General features: G+C 36.9%; 1 protein-coding gene and 1 long non-coding RNA gene across 3 annotated transcripts; both read left to right on the top strand.

Moving 5' to 3' along the window:
• The first annotated feature begins 6,252 nt into the window (after nt 1–6,252).
• LOC143374367 (uncharacterized) lies at nt 6,253–11,692 on the top strand. Its single transcript, XR_013086647.1, has 3 exons — nt 6,253–6,555; nt 7,087–7,168; nt 9,699–11,692. It is a non-coding gene; the product is annotated as an uncharacterized LOC143374367 (long non-coding RNA).
• Nucleotides 11,693–12,724: 1,032 nt separating this feature from the next.
• On the top strand, nt 12,725–17,680 carry LOC143372187 (uncharacterized). Of its 2 annotated transcripts, none has more exons than XM_076818305.1 (6): nt 12,725–12,886; nt 13,253–13,450; nt 13,822–14,355; nt 16,683–16,734; nt 17,319–17,381; nt 17,474–17,680. In XM_076818305.1, exons 1-6 carry the CDS (start codon nt 12,805–12,807, stop codon nt 17,481–17,483), a joined length of 939 nt encoding a protein of 312 aa, XP_076674420.1. In that variant the 5' UTR covers nt 12,725–12,804; the 3' UTR covers nt 17,484–17,680. The 2 variants fall into 2 exon arrangements, with proteins under 2 accessions (XP_076674420.1, XP_076674337.1); XM_076818222.1 differs by having other exon boundaries at nt 16,635–16,734.
• The last annotated feature ends 889 nt before the right edge of the window (nt 17,681–18,569 follow it).

Here is an 18,569-nt window from a genome sequence, read left to right as displayed (position 1 = left end):
AGAAGCAAATAGAGAATCGAAGCTGAATAAAATCGTTTAATTAATATAATACTATGTCACAATACATTTTGTTCTCTGACGTAGATCACACTGCATCATCTTCTGCTTCGGTTATCTGTAAATATATATTGTTGCGAGCACCCTTTGGTTGGAATCCAGGGCCTGCTGGTGCTCGTGACAAGAACAAGAGGACAGCGAGAAGAAGGCGATCGGGTCGATCGCCTGTCAAGCTGTCATTCGATAGCCAGACGCCATTACAAGCAGACGCATCGACATATACATATTTCTTGCGCGTTTGTGATTACATTCGGTTTATCTGTTACCCTGTTTCTGTTAATGTTCTATTGCTTCTATTGTACTTTTGTATTAAACTTCTACTATGTCGAGCCGAAACTATAACAATATAAAATCCACATTTTTTAGTTACATCTTATTATATAGAAATAGAGTGGCCCTTTACTATAGTAACTGTAGAGACTACAAAATGTGTCCGAAGGAGGTGAGGGCGTATGGCAGAAAGTCTTGTTGTAGGAAATTTAAATGCTAATAGTAATAATTCAGGGAAAATGAACGAAGAGATCCAATATTTTTAACGCTCAATTTATTGGTGTTGGATTAAAATTAATTTAGTATGTTTATTAGTGAATTGAAATATTGTTAATGGGAAACTAATAAAATTAAAAATAGCGTTGCAACTATTGTGGATTTTAAAGTATTACAAATTTCTTTCACAAAAGATTCAATTGAAAAGTATCAAGGGAGATGTGTCTTCAGCGTACTTTGTTCACTAATGTGACTTGCTCCACATTGCTAAATTTAAACTAAATTTTGTCCATTTACCTTATTTGACAAATTTCCAGAAACTTATGCGAAAGGAGATGATTCTCTGTCCAACCTTCTCCGGACGACTTCCAAGTCTGTGCGTCCCCTTCATTTCTACTATAAGCTTTACATAAAAAGTCTATTAAAAAATTTGGCGACTTACCTTGTTAATTGAGACCATAATTCAGCGTCGTATGTGTAGGTTATAATTCAAAAGTATAGGTGTATGTACAATGACGGACGACGATTCCTGCCGAATGATCTCGAGAGTCGACGAACGAAACATGTGTAGCTTCTTTTGTCTGAAGGTGTGCGTGTAACGCGTGTTCCGTCTTACGGGAACAAAAGGGGGCTCAGAGCGAGGCAGAAATTCAGCGACCCTTTATTACTAGGCAATTGCTTACCGTCGAAGTCTTGGGGAGCATTTGCCTGCCAGATGTCTAATAGGTGGCAATTCGGCATCGTGCTATTTTTTTGGACACTTCGACCGTCCTCGCTCTGGGAAAATCCGTTGATTGCTCTGTCAGCGGGTGGTGTACGGTAACTTCAAAACGGTACATACCGTCGACCACCGCTGACTCGCGGGACAATACGATCATAAACCGCGACCCCGGCGAGACGCTCCGGCCGATCAACCTAGCGAGGTTTGTTAGCCAGATGTCCGGTTTTCCCTCCGCTACGTCACGAAGAAGGAGAGGATTCCTCCTCCATCACCGAAATCGTAGAGGGAAGGTTCCTCCTCTTCAAGCAAAGCTAAGCCAATCAGGCATTTTGGCGCCTCCCAAAAATCAGATGTCTTGTCCACCTTTGACATCGAAAAGGTGGACAAGACCAGAAGTCAATGAGCTCGCGAATAGTACGGTTCGGTGTGTTTGATGAGGTCAGCATTCGGACCATCAGCACAAGCAGAGCTAAACTTCTCAGATCATCGTTCAGATCAGAATCGACACGTAATAATTTAAACAGTCACCCAATATTAATTTGGCGGGTGATAGATCGTCCGGCTTGTACGCGTACCAACCGGTGAATCGAGCCTTACAACCTCGAAAGCAAAATTCTATAATTTTCACGCGTGTGCCGTGCGAACAACGCGTATACGTATTATGTCGACGAAAGTCAATGTCGACGAAAATTTTGTGACAGAATCAGAAGAAAAATCTTAGATCTTACCGTTTCCGACTGATCCAAGAGACGATATTACGATATCTATGTCATACGTGAACCCATTTTATTGAATTTGGTCTTATTCGAAAGCTTATATGCGGTTTACCTAAGAAAAATGTCTTTAAATTTAAAAAAATATTGCAGGCGTGATGAGATATTAATGAAATAAGTTTTAGGTAACTTTGGAATAGCCGGGCTACGAGTAAAGATACACAACAGCGACAGTAAACATATCTCGAGACGCGGTAGCGTCTCGACGCCAAGTACATGTTTTGACACCCTGTATCTGTCGACTGCCGCTACCGCTATCATTTACTCGTCGCCCTCCTAATCCAACCTAACCTGAAACTTATTTCATTAATATCTCATCACGCCTGCAATATTTTCTAATTTTAAAGGCATTTTTCTTATGTAAACCGCATATAAGCTTTTGATCAAGACCAAAATCAATCAAATCGGTTCACGTATGACAGAAATATCGTAATATCATCTCATGGATCAGTCAGCAACGGAAAGTTTTCTTCTTCTTATCCTTCAAGCCAAATTTGCGTCAACTTTCGTCATTCGTCAACCTCATATGTATACGTGTTACACGCACACCTTCAGCCAAAAGAGAGACTAACACATGTTTCGTTCGTCGATCGCCGACTCTCGGGTTCATTCGGCAGGGATCGTCGTTCGTCATTGTACATATACCTATACTATTGAATTATAACCTGCCAAGTGTTAAGCACTCATAACCTGCGTAAGGTAAGTTGTCAAAATTTGAAATGTCACGAATTTTTACACCACATTACGACACTGAATTATTGTCTCAATTAACAAGGTAAATGGCTAAAAAAAATTAATAGACTTTTTATGTAGAGTCGCAGACTTGGAAGTTGTCCGGAGAAGGTTCGATTCGACAGAGAAGTATCTTTCGCATAAATTTCCGAAAATTTGTAACATGCATGTACAAAATAATATATTGTAACAAATTGCAGATATATTTTTATACCAGCAAACTATTATTATTAATTTAGAGTTTTTATGTAATGCTGACATATATATTTACATATATATTTTATGTAATGCTATACATATATATAGTGATAATCGAAGCAGAAAATGATGCAGTGTGATCTACATCAGAGAAGAAAATTTATTGTGACATAGTATTATATTAATAATTAACGATTTTATTAAACGTTTTTATTCAGCTTCGATGCTCTGTTTTCTTCTTGTATGTTTGCTTCATATCTGAACCAAATTTGCTTCATATCTCACCAATCCACTGAATACGTATAACATGATTTACATATTTAATCAATGTCAAAGGTAGGATTAATTAGAATATATTTAATAAACTTAGATTCCAAGGTACATCATATTTACTGTTAAAAATATGTATTTCTCTACATTGGAGTATGGATTAGCACTTGAATACAATACAATTTATTTAGATTCGTTCTTTGGAGAATTCTAAAAAATAGTTTAAAAGAAAGAAAGTTGTAAACGGTTGTACATATTTTATAGAAGATAATAATAATATAATATTAAAATTTATCTGAAGTCATACTCTATGCAAATTATCTTTGTAAAAAGAAGTGAGATCCCTACAAAAAACTTAAAAAAAGTAAAAAAATTACGCCAAGTACATGAAATCAACAGACGCGGTCGCGTCTGGAAGCTGATTCCCTCTTCCCCTCTACCCATAGGCACACTGAGCGATCATGTCTCTATACACGAAAGATAGCGAAATTGACAGGTCGTCGTACCTATTTTAGCCTTATTATCTTATTTTATGACATAGTGTCGGTGTTTTTACATGATTAAGCGAATCATTTTTTTTCAAACCCATATGTCGCGTTACTTAATGTATCAAGCTATTTGTCTAAAAGATATAAGATTTATTCTGAATTAATAGTTATAAAAATGATACTTTTAGGATTACGAGTTATGACGTCGCGTTTTCCTCCTCCACTTGACGCCAGTAGGTATCGCCTCGAAAGCATAATTTATAAATGTCACTTGGCTGTCATTCAATGAGAAGAAATCATACGTTTACACGATTTTATTCAGCTTCGATCCTCTGTTTGCTTCTTGTATGTTTGCTACATATCTGAAAACTCGAATTTAACACAAAATCCACCAATCCACTGAATACGTATTACAACACGCATAACATAATTTACATATTTAATCAAGGTTAAAAGTAGGATTAATTAGAAAATATTTAATAAACTTATTAAAAAAAAAGAAACATATCTGAGTTTAACGTAAACGAACATGTAAAATTCGCAAACGTTAATATCCACGCACAGTATCGTGGCCGAAGCCGTGGTCGTGGTCGGGGCCGTGGCGGTCAGGAGGAAAGCCGTTAAGGCGGAAAAGTTTATTAACTGAATATTGTTAATTTATTTATAATTTATTAAGTAATAAATTTCTTTCCTCGCATATATATGTTTTCTTTGTAGTGAAATTTCCTAGAGAGTGACCGGCGGTACATTAGCTTGATAAGATCAACACAACAAAAATTCACAATTTATGAAAAAAGTGATCAAATCCCCCCTTTTAGCAAAGATGATTTCACAATCTTTGCGTGAGAACTTTTTTCCTGAATTAAAGGGAATTAGCTTCTTTCATACATGAATCATGTTTAGGGGGGGGGGGGGGGGGGATCAAATAAATCACAAAAAATAGAAGATAATAATAATAATTACAAAATAAAAAAAATATGTGAAAGCAAAATGAGCTGCAAGTACATATAGCAGCTTTCAGTTAAATACTTGGCCTGGCGAAGCAAGGTCAAGGTGTCGACAACTGCTTGGCGTCGAGACGCTACCGCGTCTCTAGATATAGGCTTGGGCTCTTGGTGCCGCACAGTGGTCTGGAATCAAGAATTTGGTGACATTTCCCTATAGCTTTTAACCTATGTAAATTATCGAAACGAAATTTGCGCCAAAAAATAGGAAAAAATCGTCCCGTTCTAATGATGTATAACTTAATAATTTTTACATTTATTTATTTATTCTTTTTTCAATTTTTTTAAGTTAATTGTTATAAAAAAAATTAATAGCTGTTTAATTAGTACTTTATTTAATACTCTTTTCAGTGGTTTAAGTCGCATGTTGAGAAAACTTTTCGTTTCCAAGATATAAGGAAAGTAGTCGGGAAAACAAAGAGGTCCAGGTCGAAATATTTAGTGACAATTCATGCATTTGTCGAATACCATTTATCTTTCCTGTTATTTACATATTAATTCTCCAGCTTCAGGGTCTAGATTTTTTTTCTTTTTATTACATGATTTTATTCAGATTGCTGATATGTATGGGTCGGATGTTAACAGAAGTTTGTGACATATATCCTCATTCGTTGATTTTCTTGACATTTTTCTCGTATTCCTATTTCTAAGTTTTTTAAAAATCTTTGTGACGTGTTTCCTGTGCCTCTTCAGAGAGTCGTCCAATTGGAAGTAATCCGTGTTCTATAATTTCTGCACGGCTTTAAACTGTAATAATTTGAAAAGTTGGACGAAGTTGGAAATGATTCTTACGTGATTACATAGAGGAAGATATGTTGAAAATATTTCAATTTGGTAGAATCTGGGACTTTTTGGGACTTTAATGATATCCTCTCTTAAAGTAAAGAATCTCGAAAATTTACCATACTGCATTCAGCATTATGTTTTTAATGGATTATTTACATTAATTACTAATAAAATATGCCATTTTATCGCACAAGACTGCTCTTTAATTTAAAAACAAGCAATTTTCACTACTTTCCTCTACTATTCGACTTTCCTTATAACTTGGAAACGATGAGTTTTCTCAACGTGCGACTTAAACCACTGAAAAGAGTATTGAATAAAGTACCAATTAAACAGCTATTAAATTTTTTTATAACAATTAACTTAAAAAAATTGAAAAAAGAATAAATAAATAAATGTAAAAATTATTAAGTTATGCATCATTAGAACGGGACGATTTTTTCCTATTTTTTGGCGCAAATTTCGTTTCGATAATTTATATAGGTTAAAAGCTATAGACAAATATCACCAAATTCTCAATTCCAGACCACCGTGTGCCGCCGCGCCGCCGGCACGCGGCGGGTCGAGCACCGTGGTAAGGACGTCTTGGGACCTTCGCGATGCGCGTTGCCGCCTCGGTGACGGACGGGTTATTCCACGCCAACACGATCACCACTTTTTCCACTCGATGTTAGGGATTTTGTTCAAACTGAGGGGGGGGGGGCGTGCACTCCGCTATTACAGTCAGCTGATGGTACGACTCGCAGCACATATTACTTGAAAGAAGCTACATTATATTTCAGTTTGAACAAAATCCCTGACATCGAGTGCAAAAAGTGATCGTGTTGGCGTGGAATGATGCATATTGGATTTGCTTCGATAGGCCGAGGTCGCGAAAGACTACGTTAAAACAGTCAACAGGAACAGCAAATTATGGCGGCTAGTTGGATTGCTTTTGGCCGTTCCCGATTTGTATGAATCACACGAACCAATGATCTCACACTTTTGTTTAAGATCGCTCATAAATTATCACGAAGCGAGTCATCGCCACAGGACTACAGGTATGTACGTACAACAGTTCCCGTGGTATTTCTAATTACATCTGTTTGTGCATCGTGAAGAGGATGGAGAAAAAATCTTAAGTGTCTACGTAGCGATAAAAACATATGCAACAGTTGCTCATGCACAACATAACATTTCGATTAGCATCATTTATTTTCTTGAATGATATCATCTTATACTAGCGTGTAAACAAATTTGAGGCACTGTCTACTGCTGGATTTACAAATCCAACATACTAAATGACAAACGTCTGGATTTCACTTTTTTTTTTAAGAAATCTGAGATGTCATTATTTATACTTAATTATACATACGCGCATATACTTAAGTTTTTAATAGGTACTGTGTACAGTTCAATATGGCTTTTGCTACAAACATGGAATTGTAAGGAATACAGTAATTAATTTACAACGATTTTAGGTCAAATCATTATCTGCGAAAAATGTATAATTTCAATGAAATTGAATTATATGTCTTGTATCGTTTAATTTCTGAAGATTAATTGAACATACTTACTTTTCTTGAATAAAGAAGAAACCCTAAAAAATCGGGCAGGTTGTGTCGGGGACACAACCCGCATTTTCTTTGGCGTACATACTCGGAAATTGAAGAAGTAAGTTTGATATTAATATTCAAGGCTAATTCGAATGTACTTCCGAATGGCCCAAGTGGCCGATCGACACGAGGTTTGTGGGGAGGGGTGGGGACGGGGTGTGAATCATAAATCTTAAATTGCAGCTTCGGGTATTTATTAGTTTCCAAAATATTAATAAGAAGTTATTGTTATTTTTTTTTACGAACTAATTTTTTGAACTGCGTACACGTAGCCCTAACCGGGATCCACCCTGCCCCCCAATTTGTTCTACGGACAGTTGGACGCGTTCCCCTTATATCTGCGTGCCCCTCAGGCGCCTAAAGCCGGATCCAGACTTGAATACGTATACACTGAGCAGGCTGAACGCGCACGAATGACGCATACGGAGGGGTCGAAAGTGCCATTGTGTCTTTCTTCGCCAATTTCTGTGCTTAGCTTAGTCCTCTCCGCAGTCGTAAAGATGGTGTGATTAGCTAAATAAACTTACAACTCAACCCTCCGAGTGATCCTGTTTACCAATACAGGGTGATTCTTCAGTGACGCCTGTCAAAGAGGTGCCGCCTGGTACCTCGTGGCGAGGACAACCCCCCACAGTGCCTCACCGAATTTTATGGGTTTCGACACTCGAAACGGTTGGAATACCATTGAAAAGTCAGAAATGTCCAAGAGTTCCGCATTTCTCATCAGATCTTTGCGAAAACGACGTCAATTGATTCCTTATGTTCCGCCGATAAAATTAACACCCAGAACGACGTAATTCGGACCATAATGAAGGAATTTTCATGAAAAATTGATTTATATCATTTCAAGCTGAATTCGTTAAAAATAGTCACGTGTGATTTTTTAACACAACAGCGAGTCGGTCAGGCTGTATGAATTAAAAACAATGCAGGGTGTAGTGAAGAAAAGAAAGACAAATTATTTAGTAAAATAGAGCCTTAAAGTCTATCATATGGTAATTGTATTATATGGTTGAAAATGTAATTTTTAGATTTTTGATTAACTGTTTATGACAATATGAGCAATGGTTTAAATTCATTCACATAGATCCAACTTTCATGATTAAACAAAAAATGCAAATCCATATCTTTCATAATTTAGGTCATTAAAATTAATTTCTATACGCGGGTTTCGTAAAAATCACCGAAAGCAGATAACTTTGAAGATATGAATTGTTTAAATAATTTCGAATCTGCAAAAATGAGGGCTTAACCCTCCCTAATTTCATATGGACTACCATATATTTCAATATTATGAAAATCCGAGACATCGAGGATTTTAGAAAAGTATCACATCTGCTTCTATCTTCCACGCTGAACGCAATGCACTCCAAACTTCCTTTGATGTGTGGAAGAAAACCGACAGCGGTCGGCTCAGGCCATGTACCTTCGCCGGCATTCGCGAGTCGGGTCGCATGCGCCGAGTCACCACGAATGACACGTCCACACTAGCATCCCTGCTGGAGCTGCCAGTTAGAACCGCATTAAAAAATTTTAAATCCGGATTGATACGGTTTTCTTCCCGTAAATTCCAGATTGAACCCGATGAAATATTTTCTATCGGTTTCAAACCGGATATGCATGTAAAAATCTTGACGGTATGCATCCCGTGTATTATTTGCTCTGCCAATCCGGATCGCGACGGACTCGAAAGAGCTCGTGGCATTTCCAGATTGAATCCGTAAGATTTTTGATCCGCAATTTCAGATACGAAACTTCCGGGTTTATACAAATGGCAATTCCTGATAGAAATTGATAAATTTCGCACATGCAAATCCTGTTTCATCCATCGATCTGGATATCCGCATTGAACCGGATTCGTTTTTGAACTGGCACAAATCACTGCTTGAAAATCCAGGTAGTACCGCATTGAACCAGATAGATCCAGATCAAAATTCAGCGCGGTTCTAACTGGCTGTTCCAGCAGGGATATGCGTTCATGCTCACCCTTTCTGACGTTGAAGCATGCGACCCTGGCTACCGTTTCACCCGTCCACATCGGAATATTCCTACCCGTTCAGCCTTGCTCAACGTATACTCATTCTAGTCTGGATCCGAAGGCATGCGTGTTCAGCTGAAATTCCCAGCCAATTTCCTCGAAAACGAAGCGTGATATTAAAAAATTGTATTCTATATTTTCGACTTATTTTGGCCCATAGAACCCCCCACCCCCTAGAATATTGAATATCAATAGAGTAATTCAATAGGGTATCTACCCTGTGTAATACGATGGATCGCATACGCAAGTTTCTGTTTCAAATCTCTAAACTCACATCGGTGCGCTACCACGATTTACGGACCCCCCGCGCTAATCCAGCCCCAACCAATATTAATATCCAGAACAAGTTGAAAAGTGGAATGCGTTAAGTCGGAATATGTCAACTGACATACTAAAAGTTTTTTATTAATATCTCGGAAACCAATAAATTGCCGAAGCAAAAATTTTCGATTTAGGGTCCACATACCCTCCCCACTCTTCCCCTCAAATCTCATGTCGATCGGCCAGTAGGGCCATTCGGAAGTATAGCCGATAATTTTATTGATTATAGGCCTGTGATAGCTAAAGTATGAAGCAATTGGCATGCAAGATACATCTAGATTTCTGGCGAATGCAAGATCAATGCTAATTTTAATCCCGTGATATCAATGACGAAGCCGAAATGGATCAGACTGATGAATATTATTGTTTACACAGAAACTAAACGATTTTTCGGGCGAAAACCGTCCACTGTAACTACGGCCTTTCTCGTTTTTTTCTTGCCGAAGGCGAGAGCGAGTCGGAGTGACTGAGCACGGGCGGGGAGCGGTGCGGGGGGTATGCAGTTGATGCTTCGTCTCGCTCTATCTTTCGGGCGCGTGATATTCCGACCTTTGCGTGCGCGACGGAGATCAGGCATCTGAGGGACGGAGCGAGACGGAGTGTCAGTTTCACGATGTTCCTCGCTCGCGTCCGGGTAAATCTAGTTTTTAACGTTTAAATTCTGTACTTTTGAGGACCCCGTACCCACCTACGCTCACAGCGGTTACGCACTCGGTCCGAAGGTAATCTCAGGTGCGGACATCCTTTGTCTACTCGAAGCTATATTTATTTTTTGGATGTTGCATTTAGTTTTGAAGTTATAAGACGAAACATTATCTCCAATTTTCGTCACCCTTTTCGCAACGCTCGACTTATCATGCATGCACCTCAGTACTGTACCGATTTTAAAGACGTATTCACGTAAAAAATTATATTATTAAAAAATATATAATGTGTGAACGTATTTTATATAAATGATTTGTTTCAAAGAAAAGATCGTGAAATAAAGTGTTTGTCAATTGAATTACGGTCATTATGAGCCGTATCAAATAAATCGATTGACTCCACGTTCGCGTGGCAAATTTATGAATAGAACAGCAGAAACACATAATCACTTTGTTTTGCCACACCTCGTTATTTAATCTTATTACCCAACTGGAAAATAATTTACTTCAGTGATTCAATGATGAGTATTATGGATAAGAAATAAAATAACTAAATATATCGTATAATCAAGTTATACCTTTATCTTTAATCAAAACCCTTTAAGATTAAATTCGTCGAAGGAAAAGTAAGAAATACTGTTTTTTTTTGTTTATAATGGAAATATAAAAATAAAGTTAATTAAATGTCTACATTAGTTAGTATTTCATAAATTAATGTTTATTCATTGAATATTTAAAAGTTTATAGAATTCAATTAATCGTGAAAATAGAAACGATATTCGGGTAAATTATTTAAAAGCTTTTCGTTCATCTATAGTTTCAGTTATATTTTAGCATTTATATCTTTCAGTTACAACGGTTCACCCCATTATCATTTCTGCAGTTCTCACTGACATATTTGCATCTGATATTCCAAATCAAACTGAAAATTTGAAATAAATAAAACATATGCATATGTACCTATATTGAATTCTTTTATACATAAAAATCGATTTCAGTCAATTAATATGTTTCTAATAAAGGCAATATAGTACTGAACATAAAAGTATAAGTGACTCGAATGACACGATTGTCAATCTTTCCGTAATTATTATGACAGTAATGTTAAAAGTAGTTGAGTTAAATAGTAACAATGTTCACCTTAACTTTGAATAACAACAAAATGCGAAGGAGATTTACATGGAAGAAATAATTACCAATAATAATTGAGGAAAACAAGCCAGTTTATACATAGTATGTATACTGGGTGCTCCGTAACTCGTAACTACTGTTACAATCGGCAAGGTGTTGATGCTACATGAAGGGAGAAGTAAAAAATGTGGAATTGCATTCTTTCATTTAGGGCTTCGTTTTCAAATAAAAAATAAAAAAAAAAATTACGCGATAACAGAATACGTGTACAAACGTGACACGAATCTGTAGGCTAACTTTCTTCCACAGAGGAATTTATTTTTGAAAAAATTAATTCTGAAAATACATCAAATAGCTACATGTAGATTTGACCAGGTATCGGTTCCAGTTGCAACACTAATGTTCTCGAAAACAAGGCCGCGTTTGAAAATACTTAATTGCTGTACAATTTCAACTCGCAATCAGGTATAGTATGATATACCTACTGCTGGATTCTGGGAATTCTGTATAACATATTCGTGACTTATTTGTTTGTGTAGAATTACGATATTACCACATTTAGTGATATCAGTTATAGGACATCTGGTATATCTATATATGTATTTAAGTACACACAAAATATATTCTACCATACATACATTGCAATCTCATATTTTTTCTTAGACAGCATTCTGTGAATTTCAATAATGTAGCGATTGCAATTATCAGTGTATGAGGTTACTCTCTAACAACTGTTTAATAACCCTTTATAAAAATGATTGCAGCATTCATCAATGTAATTAGAGGAAAACATAAGAACCACAAAATTATATGCTTACAGTTAAAAAATTAAGAAGAGAATATTTAACAAATAAATTTCCAACGATGTAAACAACACGTTGTTACCCTTTCCTTTAAATATTTTATTTCCGTTGTACAGCAATCTGTTAATTTTTAATATTTTCTCTAGTATTTTCAAGTATAATCTGTTTGCTGAATGCAGACACAAATTTTGCGCATTATTATACGCAAATGTTATTCTACGTGTTCGAAGAACTGATAGTTAATTTTTTAATTTCACGTACAATAATCAGTCGGAATGAACGGAAAAAAATATAGGTCACATAGTTATCAACATAGTTCACGCGTACGTAAACCACATAGACTTAATGATTGACAATCTAACTGCAACATGTTCTTACTGACATAAGCTACTGCAGCACTCAACACTAAATAATTGCACTTCCTACGAATTGTATAGAATGCACAAATTGCATTCAATATCGTAACAGTTTCAAACATATGCATGTAGGTATAAACCGCGTCAACTGGTGTACAATAATATTATAGTGCGCATGGTCGGACGCCACTGGAATTCCCGCGGAAAAACCGAAAAAGCGAGAATGCAATGGTAGTGAACAAACACAACAACGGAATACAGAGGAGAAGTAGGTTCGCGTTACTCGCGATATGTTACGTAATTATCTTAGAATCGTGCGTGTGTGAAGATCGATGACTATAAAAACAGTGAGATGAAAGGATCGGAGCACAGTGCGATAGGAGACTCCTAAGCACTTCACAATGGCGAGTGGAACATCCTGGAGCCTTAGCGCTTTGATCCTGTTTTTATTTATCTCGGGCCTGTCGGCAGTACCAACTCCAAGTAAGGAAATATTTTTCATGAAAATAAATACATAGATTCAATGGAGTCTGATCGTTTTGTCGTAGTTTTCCTATTTCACAATTTTCTTTCAGTCACTGTATAAATAAAAAAAAAATAGGCCATGCTGTTGGAAAGTTCTTGATTCTTCGTTGATTCTATTTTAAATCTACCAAAATGAGTTACTTAATACTATTAAAATATGCATCACTGCGATCTATTGCTGATCAGGCAGTTTTCTTTTTCATCTAAAAATCAGCAAATTAGTACAACACTATGTAAATATATTTTTGTAAGCTTTTAATAGGATTTATTTGATAAATGAATTATATGATGCTCTTATAATAACAACTACCACATGGTTTTTAGAATTGACCACGGACGTTACAAGTGATGTAGCAGATACTACTTTATCGACCGAACTGAAGCCGCCTCCACCACCGGAAAAGGAAGAGCACCAATACGTGGTTTTCGTCATAAGCCTTTACGGACTGAAAAATTTCAGCAGTGAGACGTCGGACGAGATGTTCGAAAACGAAGTGATCAAAAAAGTTCCAGAACTGACAGGTATCCCACCGCCAGCTTCTATTTACCTTAGTGAACATAAATGGATACAAAGAAAAATGGCAAACCCTATTTAGATACTGTGAAACGCTAATTATTTATTCTGCAACGGCATTAATAAAAAAAAAGTTACTTTTCTCATTTAGAACTTACATAACTACTAATTCTAAACTACGTACTTTGTAACTTTTAATTCGTGACAGTGAAATACGATCAAGAAGGAAATTCAGAGAAAATTGTGTTTTATAGAGATACAGACGTGAAAAAAATAATGGCGAAAAACAAACTACCTACGTTAGAAATCTAAATCGTAACGCTGTTTCCTGAGTAAAGCGGGTACGTAGTGATTTACTTAAATTGTTTTTGTTTCATAGAACCGTTGGCCACTGTGCTCCTGATTCTCGAGGTCGACGAAGAAGATGAAGAAACCAACGTGCCTGTGAACCTGGACGAAGTCGCTGACGATTTAGAGAAGGGTGAGGGTTTCGTAGTTGAACGAATTGACCACGGCGGCGAAACCAGAGTGTTGAGATTGAAGCTCGACAAAAGTGAGGCGGGAAACCTGTTGCCATCCGAGTCGAAGTTAGAAAAGATCAAGAAAGTTCGCAATAAGAGGACACCTTGTTTGAGCTGTAAATCTGGAGGACTCGGTGGTTTAGGAAGCGGTGGTGGATTCGGAGGCGGTGTTGGATTTGGAGGTGGCGGCGGCGGCGGATTCGGCGGTGGGGGTGGATTTGGGGGAAATAAGGGTGGATGCGGAGGAGGAGGATGTGGAGGTGGAGGATACCCTAGTGGCGGCTACCCAACTGGAGGGGGTTATTACCCTAGTGGAGGACACTCTGGTGGTGGATACCCTAGTGGAGGAGGCTATTATCCCAGTGGAGGAGGATATTATCCTAAAGGAGGAGGTAACGTAGAATATAACTTTTTTTTACCTTTTTTCAGTTTAGCTGTATTTTTAAAAATTCTATTTTTTATATATTACGACTTTTCGTGGCCCAGGCCAGGGGTATTAAAGCCAATTGTAAGCTCAGAGGTTTATGCACCTTTTCCCACTCTGTATTTGCTGCCATGTACGTATATTGGGACTAATTTATGAGCGCCAGTAGAAATAAAATATCTACATGTAGTGGGGTACGTATAAAGCTCCTTAGGCCCCTCCTGCGGATATTGCTGGCCTGGAAGAATGAAAGTCGTAATTAATCCTTTTGGTAGGATGAGCAGTTCCTGAAACTCGTTAGCAATCGTCGTATTTGACGAGTTGTGATAGTCTGTCAGTGGAATATCAGAAACATTTTACATTATGTTATCTGTTAGGTATCTGATGATACGTCATGATATTAACAAGAATATAATTTATATGACACAATGCAAAGTTAAAGTGACGACAAGGTCGTGCATCAAGCACAACGTACATACGTCGTATGGCTTCAAAGCTATTGTGAAAATATACAACATTTGTAAATACGAATATGTACAACCCCTGGCAATAAGTTTGGAACCAAACGCAAAAATACGAAATTAACGAGAAACACCAATATTTTTTATGTATAATATGCAACGGTATATATATGAAACGCGTGGTAATGTTAAATTGGTCTATTTTAAAGTAAAAGCACAAAAAATAATTAAGAATTTTGTTTATTATATAATACAAAATATGGAAGAAACAAAATGTGTCTGGGAAATAAGTATGGAACGGACCGATGTTCTGGAAAAAAGTATGGAACAATATAAATTTGCAAAGAGATTAACAATAATTTTTTCAGGATTTATATTACCTAGTATTTTCTGACATTTGTACATGCATATTAGTTAGTTACTTCATGGTTTTCATTTCATTATTCTCTTTTCAATACTCTTTTGAGACAGGAAACAAACAAGTCGAATGAATAAAACATGCCGCCACGCAAACATTTATCTAACGATTTAAAGTTACGCATAATTGCATTATTGAAAGAAGGTAATACTCAGCAAAAAGGAGCTGAAATTTTGAATTGTAGCCGAAGTGCAGTAAGTAAAATAAAAGGAAAATTTAACGAGACGGGTAGTGTGGTGAATCGCAAAAGAGGCGGACGTCCGCGCTCAACTTCAAGAAGAGATGACAGACGATTAAGACAGATCGTAAAGAAAATGAGAAGAGCCACATCTCACGAAATTAATAAAAAAAATGGGGTATTCTTTCTGGAAAGCAAAGACAAAGCCATTTCTCACTAAGGAACACAAAAAGAAAAGTTTAGAATAGTGTAAGAAGTATGCGAATTGGACTACAGATGATTAGAGTAAAGTTGTTTTCAGCGATGAATCGCGTGTATGCATCGGAGGAGGAGATGATGCAGGACACTTCGTGTGGAGAACACCAATTGTAAAATTTAGTGAAGATTGTTTGAATTTTAAAATAAAATATCCAAAGTCGTATATGGTCTGGAGCTGTATGACAGCTCAAGGAGTTGGACAAATATGCATTTTGTATAAAAATGTGAACTCTATTAGAACACTTTTTAATACCGAGTTTAGATCAGTGGTTCAAGGATTCGGATGATTTTTATTTTCAACATGACAATGCAAGTTGTCATCGAAGCAAAATAGTTCATAACTACCTTCAACAAAAAGGCTTTCGAACCATATAAAATGGCCAGCAAATAGCCCAGATTTAAGTCCAATCGAAAATTTGTGGGCACTTTGGAAACCATTTATACGCGACAAAAAACCAAAAAATAAAAATGAACTTTTGGAAGCCATTAAGCTGTCATGGAAACAAATTTTGCCATCACAGTGTGAAAACTTGATTACATCGATGCCAAAACATATACAAGCTGTGATACGTGCACGTGGCAACGTCGCAAAATACTAGGTAATATAAATATTAAATCAATTATTGTTAATTTCTTTGCAAATTCATAATGTTACATACTTTTTTCCAGAACATCGGTCCGTTCCATACTTATTTCCCAGACACATTTTGTTTCTTCCATATTTTGTATTATATAATAAACAAAATTCTTAATTATTTTTGGTGCTTTTACTTTAAAATAGACCAATTTAACATTACCACGTGTTTCATATATATACCGTTGCATATTATACATGAAAAATATTGGTGTTTCTCGTTAATTTCGTATTTTTGCGTTTGGTTCCAAACTTATTGCCAGGGATTGTAGCTGTATTGCTTAAATGATTTTTATAGGTAGCCGCACGATTGGTGTTGTACCTATTGTTGTTGTACCTGTTGCAGCTGGATATCCAGCCTACCAGACCTATCCGTCCAGTGGAGGTTGCAACACCTGGTAATTTCCCAAATTCTACATATGAGATTCGAAATTTTTAAAGTTATAATTTAACGCACAGTTTGTAGAGTATAATACAGTTTAACAGTCCAGGCATTCCGACCGTTACTTACCGTTTTCAAATAATAATGTTATTTTAAAATATAATAGCGATCACTCTCAGTACTGTTCGGATGAAAAAAATTTCTTCTAAAAGACTGCTGTATCAGAAATTGTATGCTTGATTACTTCAAGAGACATTTATTCAAATACAAAAGAAAATAAAAATTATTTAGTTATTTACCAAGAAACGATATAATTCCAAGGAAAATCGTATGCTTGTTCATATAGAGTGGCAGACGAATATTTGAAAATACCTTCTACATAGTAAAATAACATAATGTGTGTAGGTACTTTTGAAGAATTATTTGCAAAGCTTTTTATAATTCTTATATTGTTCAGAACTGTACTGCAAGATTTGAAAATGTTATGCATTTCTTAACTACCACCGTGCATTACAATTGCAGTAAAAATTGTATAGAAATTTTGAACCAGTGCTCCCTAAGTAGATGAGATAATATCTTTGGATTTTTTTGTTACACCAGCGGTGGTGGCCAAGGCAGCTACGGAGGTTCGTCCGCTTCAGCGTCAGCACAATCTTCCAGTTGGTATGTAAAAAAGATCCCTTATTTCATTAATGGACGTCTGGCAGGTCATTCTTTTGCCATTTATTATAAGACGAACAATCTTTTTCTTTCAGGGGAAAGTAATGCAAAAAGAGCGCAAAGAGTGGAGGAAGCTGCCAACTTCATGCTGCCTAAAATCGTATAAACGTTTGCAATGAGTACCTACCTATAACAAACCTTAAGATATGATCACATTAATTTGCTACAGTGTAACGTTCCTCATCCTGATCGCTCATTTGTATAACGTGTACCGAGGATCGAATAAACAAGATAGCAGTAGACAGGCTTGGTTTTAATAAAAGCTCGTGATTCATCGCATTATTCGAGCTCAGGCGATTTTTAGGAAATAATCGCTGAGTTTCACCCGTGATTGATGCCCATCGTTAGAAGGGAAGAAGTAACGGGTTAACGAGCATCATTTAACTTGCTGTGTGTATTGCGCGCCAGCTTTAATGGTTTATTCATTTCTACGATCCACCGTGTAGTAGCTCTGTTGATTATGACTATACGAGATTTTTTAATCCTTACCTGCATTGACCTTGAAACGCCTTGAAATTATTTCTGCCTGCGTACTATCGAGTTTCCGTTGATTAAACTGTAGTTTACCTAATGTCTTACAATTAGTCAAATCCATACGATTATCCAGTTGTCCACGATTTCTTATAGACTAAACAATTTAGTCGAGTAGTAAACGAACACGCTACGCATACTATTGACCGAGAGTCGATCGGCATCTCACGTTTCAGGAACAAAGTATTTTGTAATTATGTAGAACTACCGTAACTAGAGTATGAAATGGAAAAAAAGAAAGCGGTATAATGTGTTCATATTCATCCTCTATAATCAGGCTTGGAAATTAATTGCTCGTTTCGGCCGATTTTCAGAAGCAACGACTTCTTTTTTCCACCGCGCGACTTGGCCTCCGCGACGACCGTAATGCTCGGAGCTCCTCAAGCCCGTACCACATGAACCGCGCATGACGCATTAGGGCGACATGTATCAATAGGCTTCCACATCGTCCCAAAGAGCACTATTGTCGATGCGTTTTTGTTTTGTCAATGCGTCACGCGCGGTTCATGTTGTACGCGCCTGAGGTGGCTCGAGCTATAAAATCGGCCGAAAAGAGCACTTAAGGGGAGGTTCTGGTCTAGAGCCCCAAAAAATAGGTGA

The sequence above is a fragment of the Andrena cerasifolii genome, chromosome 1 (genome assembly GCF_050908995.1).
Source record: "Andrena cerasifolii isolate SP2316 chromosome 1, iyAndCera1_principal, whole genome shotgun sequence".
Taxonomy (NCBI): Eukaryota; Metazoa; Arthropoda; class Insecta; order Hymenoptera; family Andrenidae; genus Andrena; species Andrena cerasifolii.
The sequence above is the reverse complement of the archived record's forward strand: the minus strand, read 5'-3'. Positions and strand labels throughout refer to the sequence as shown.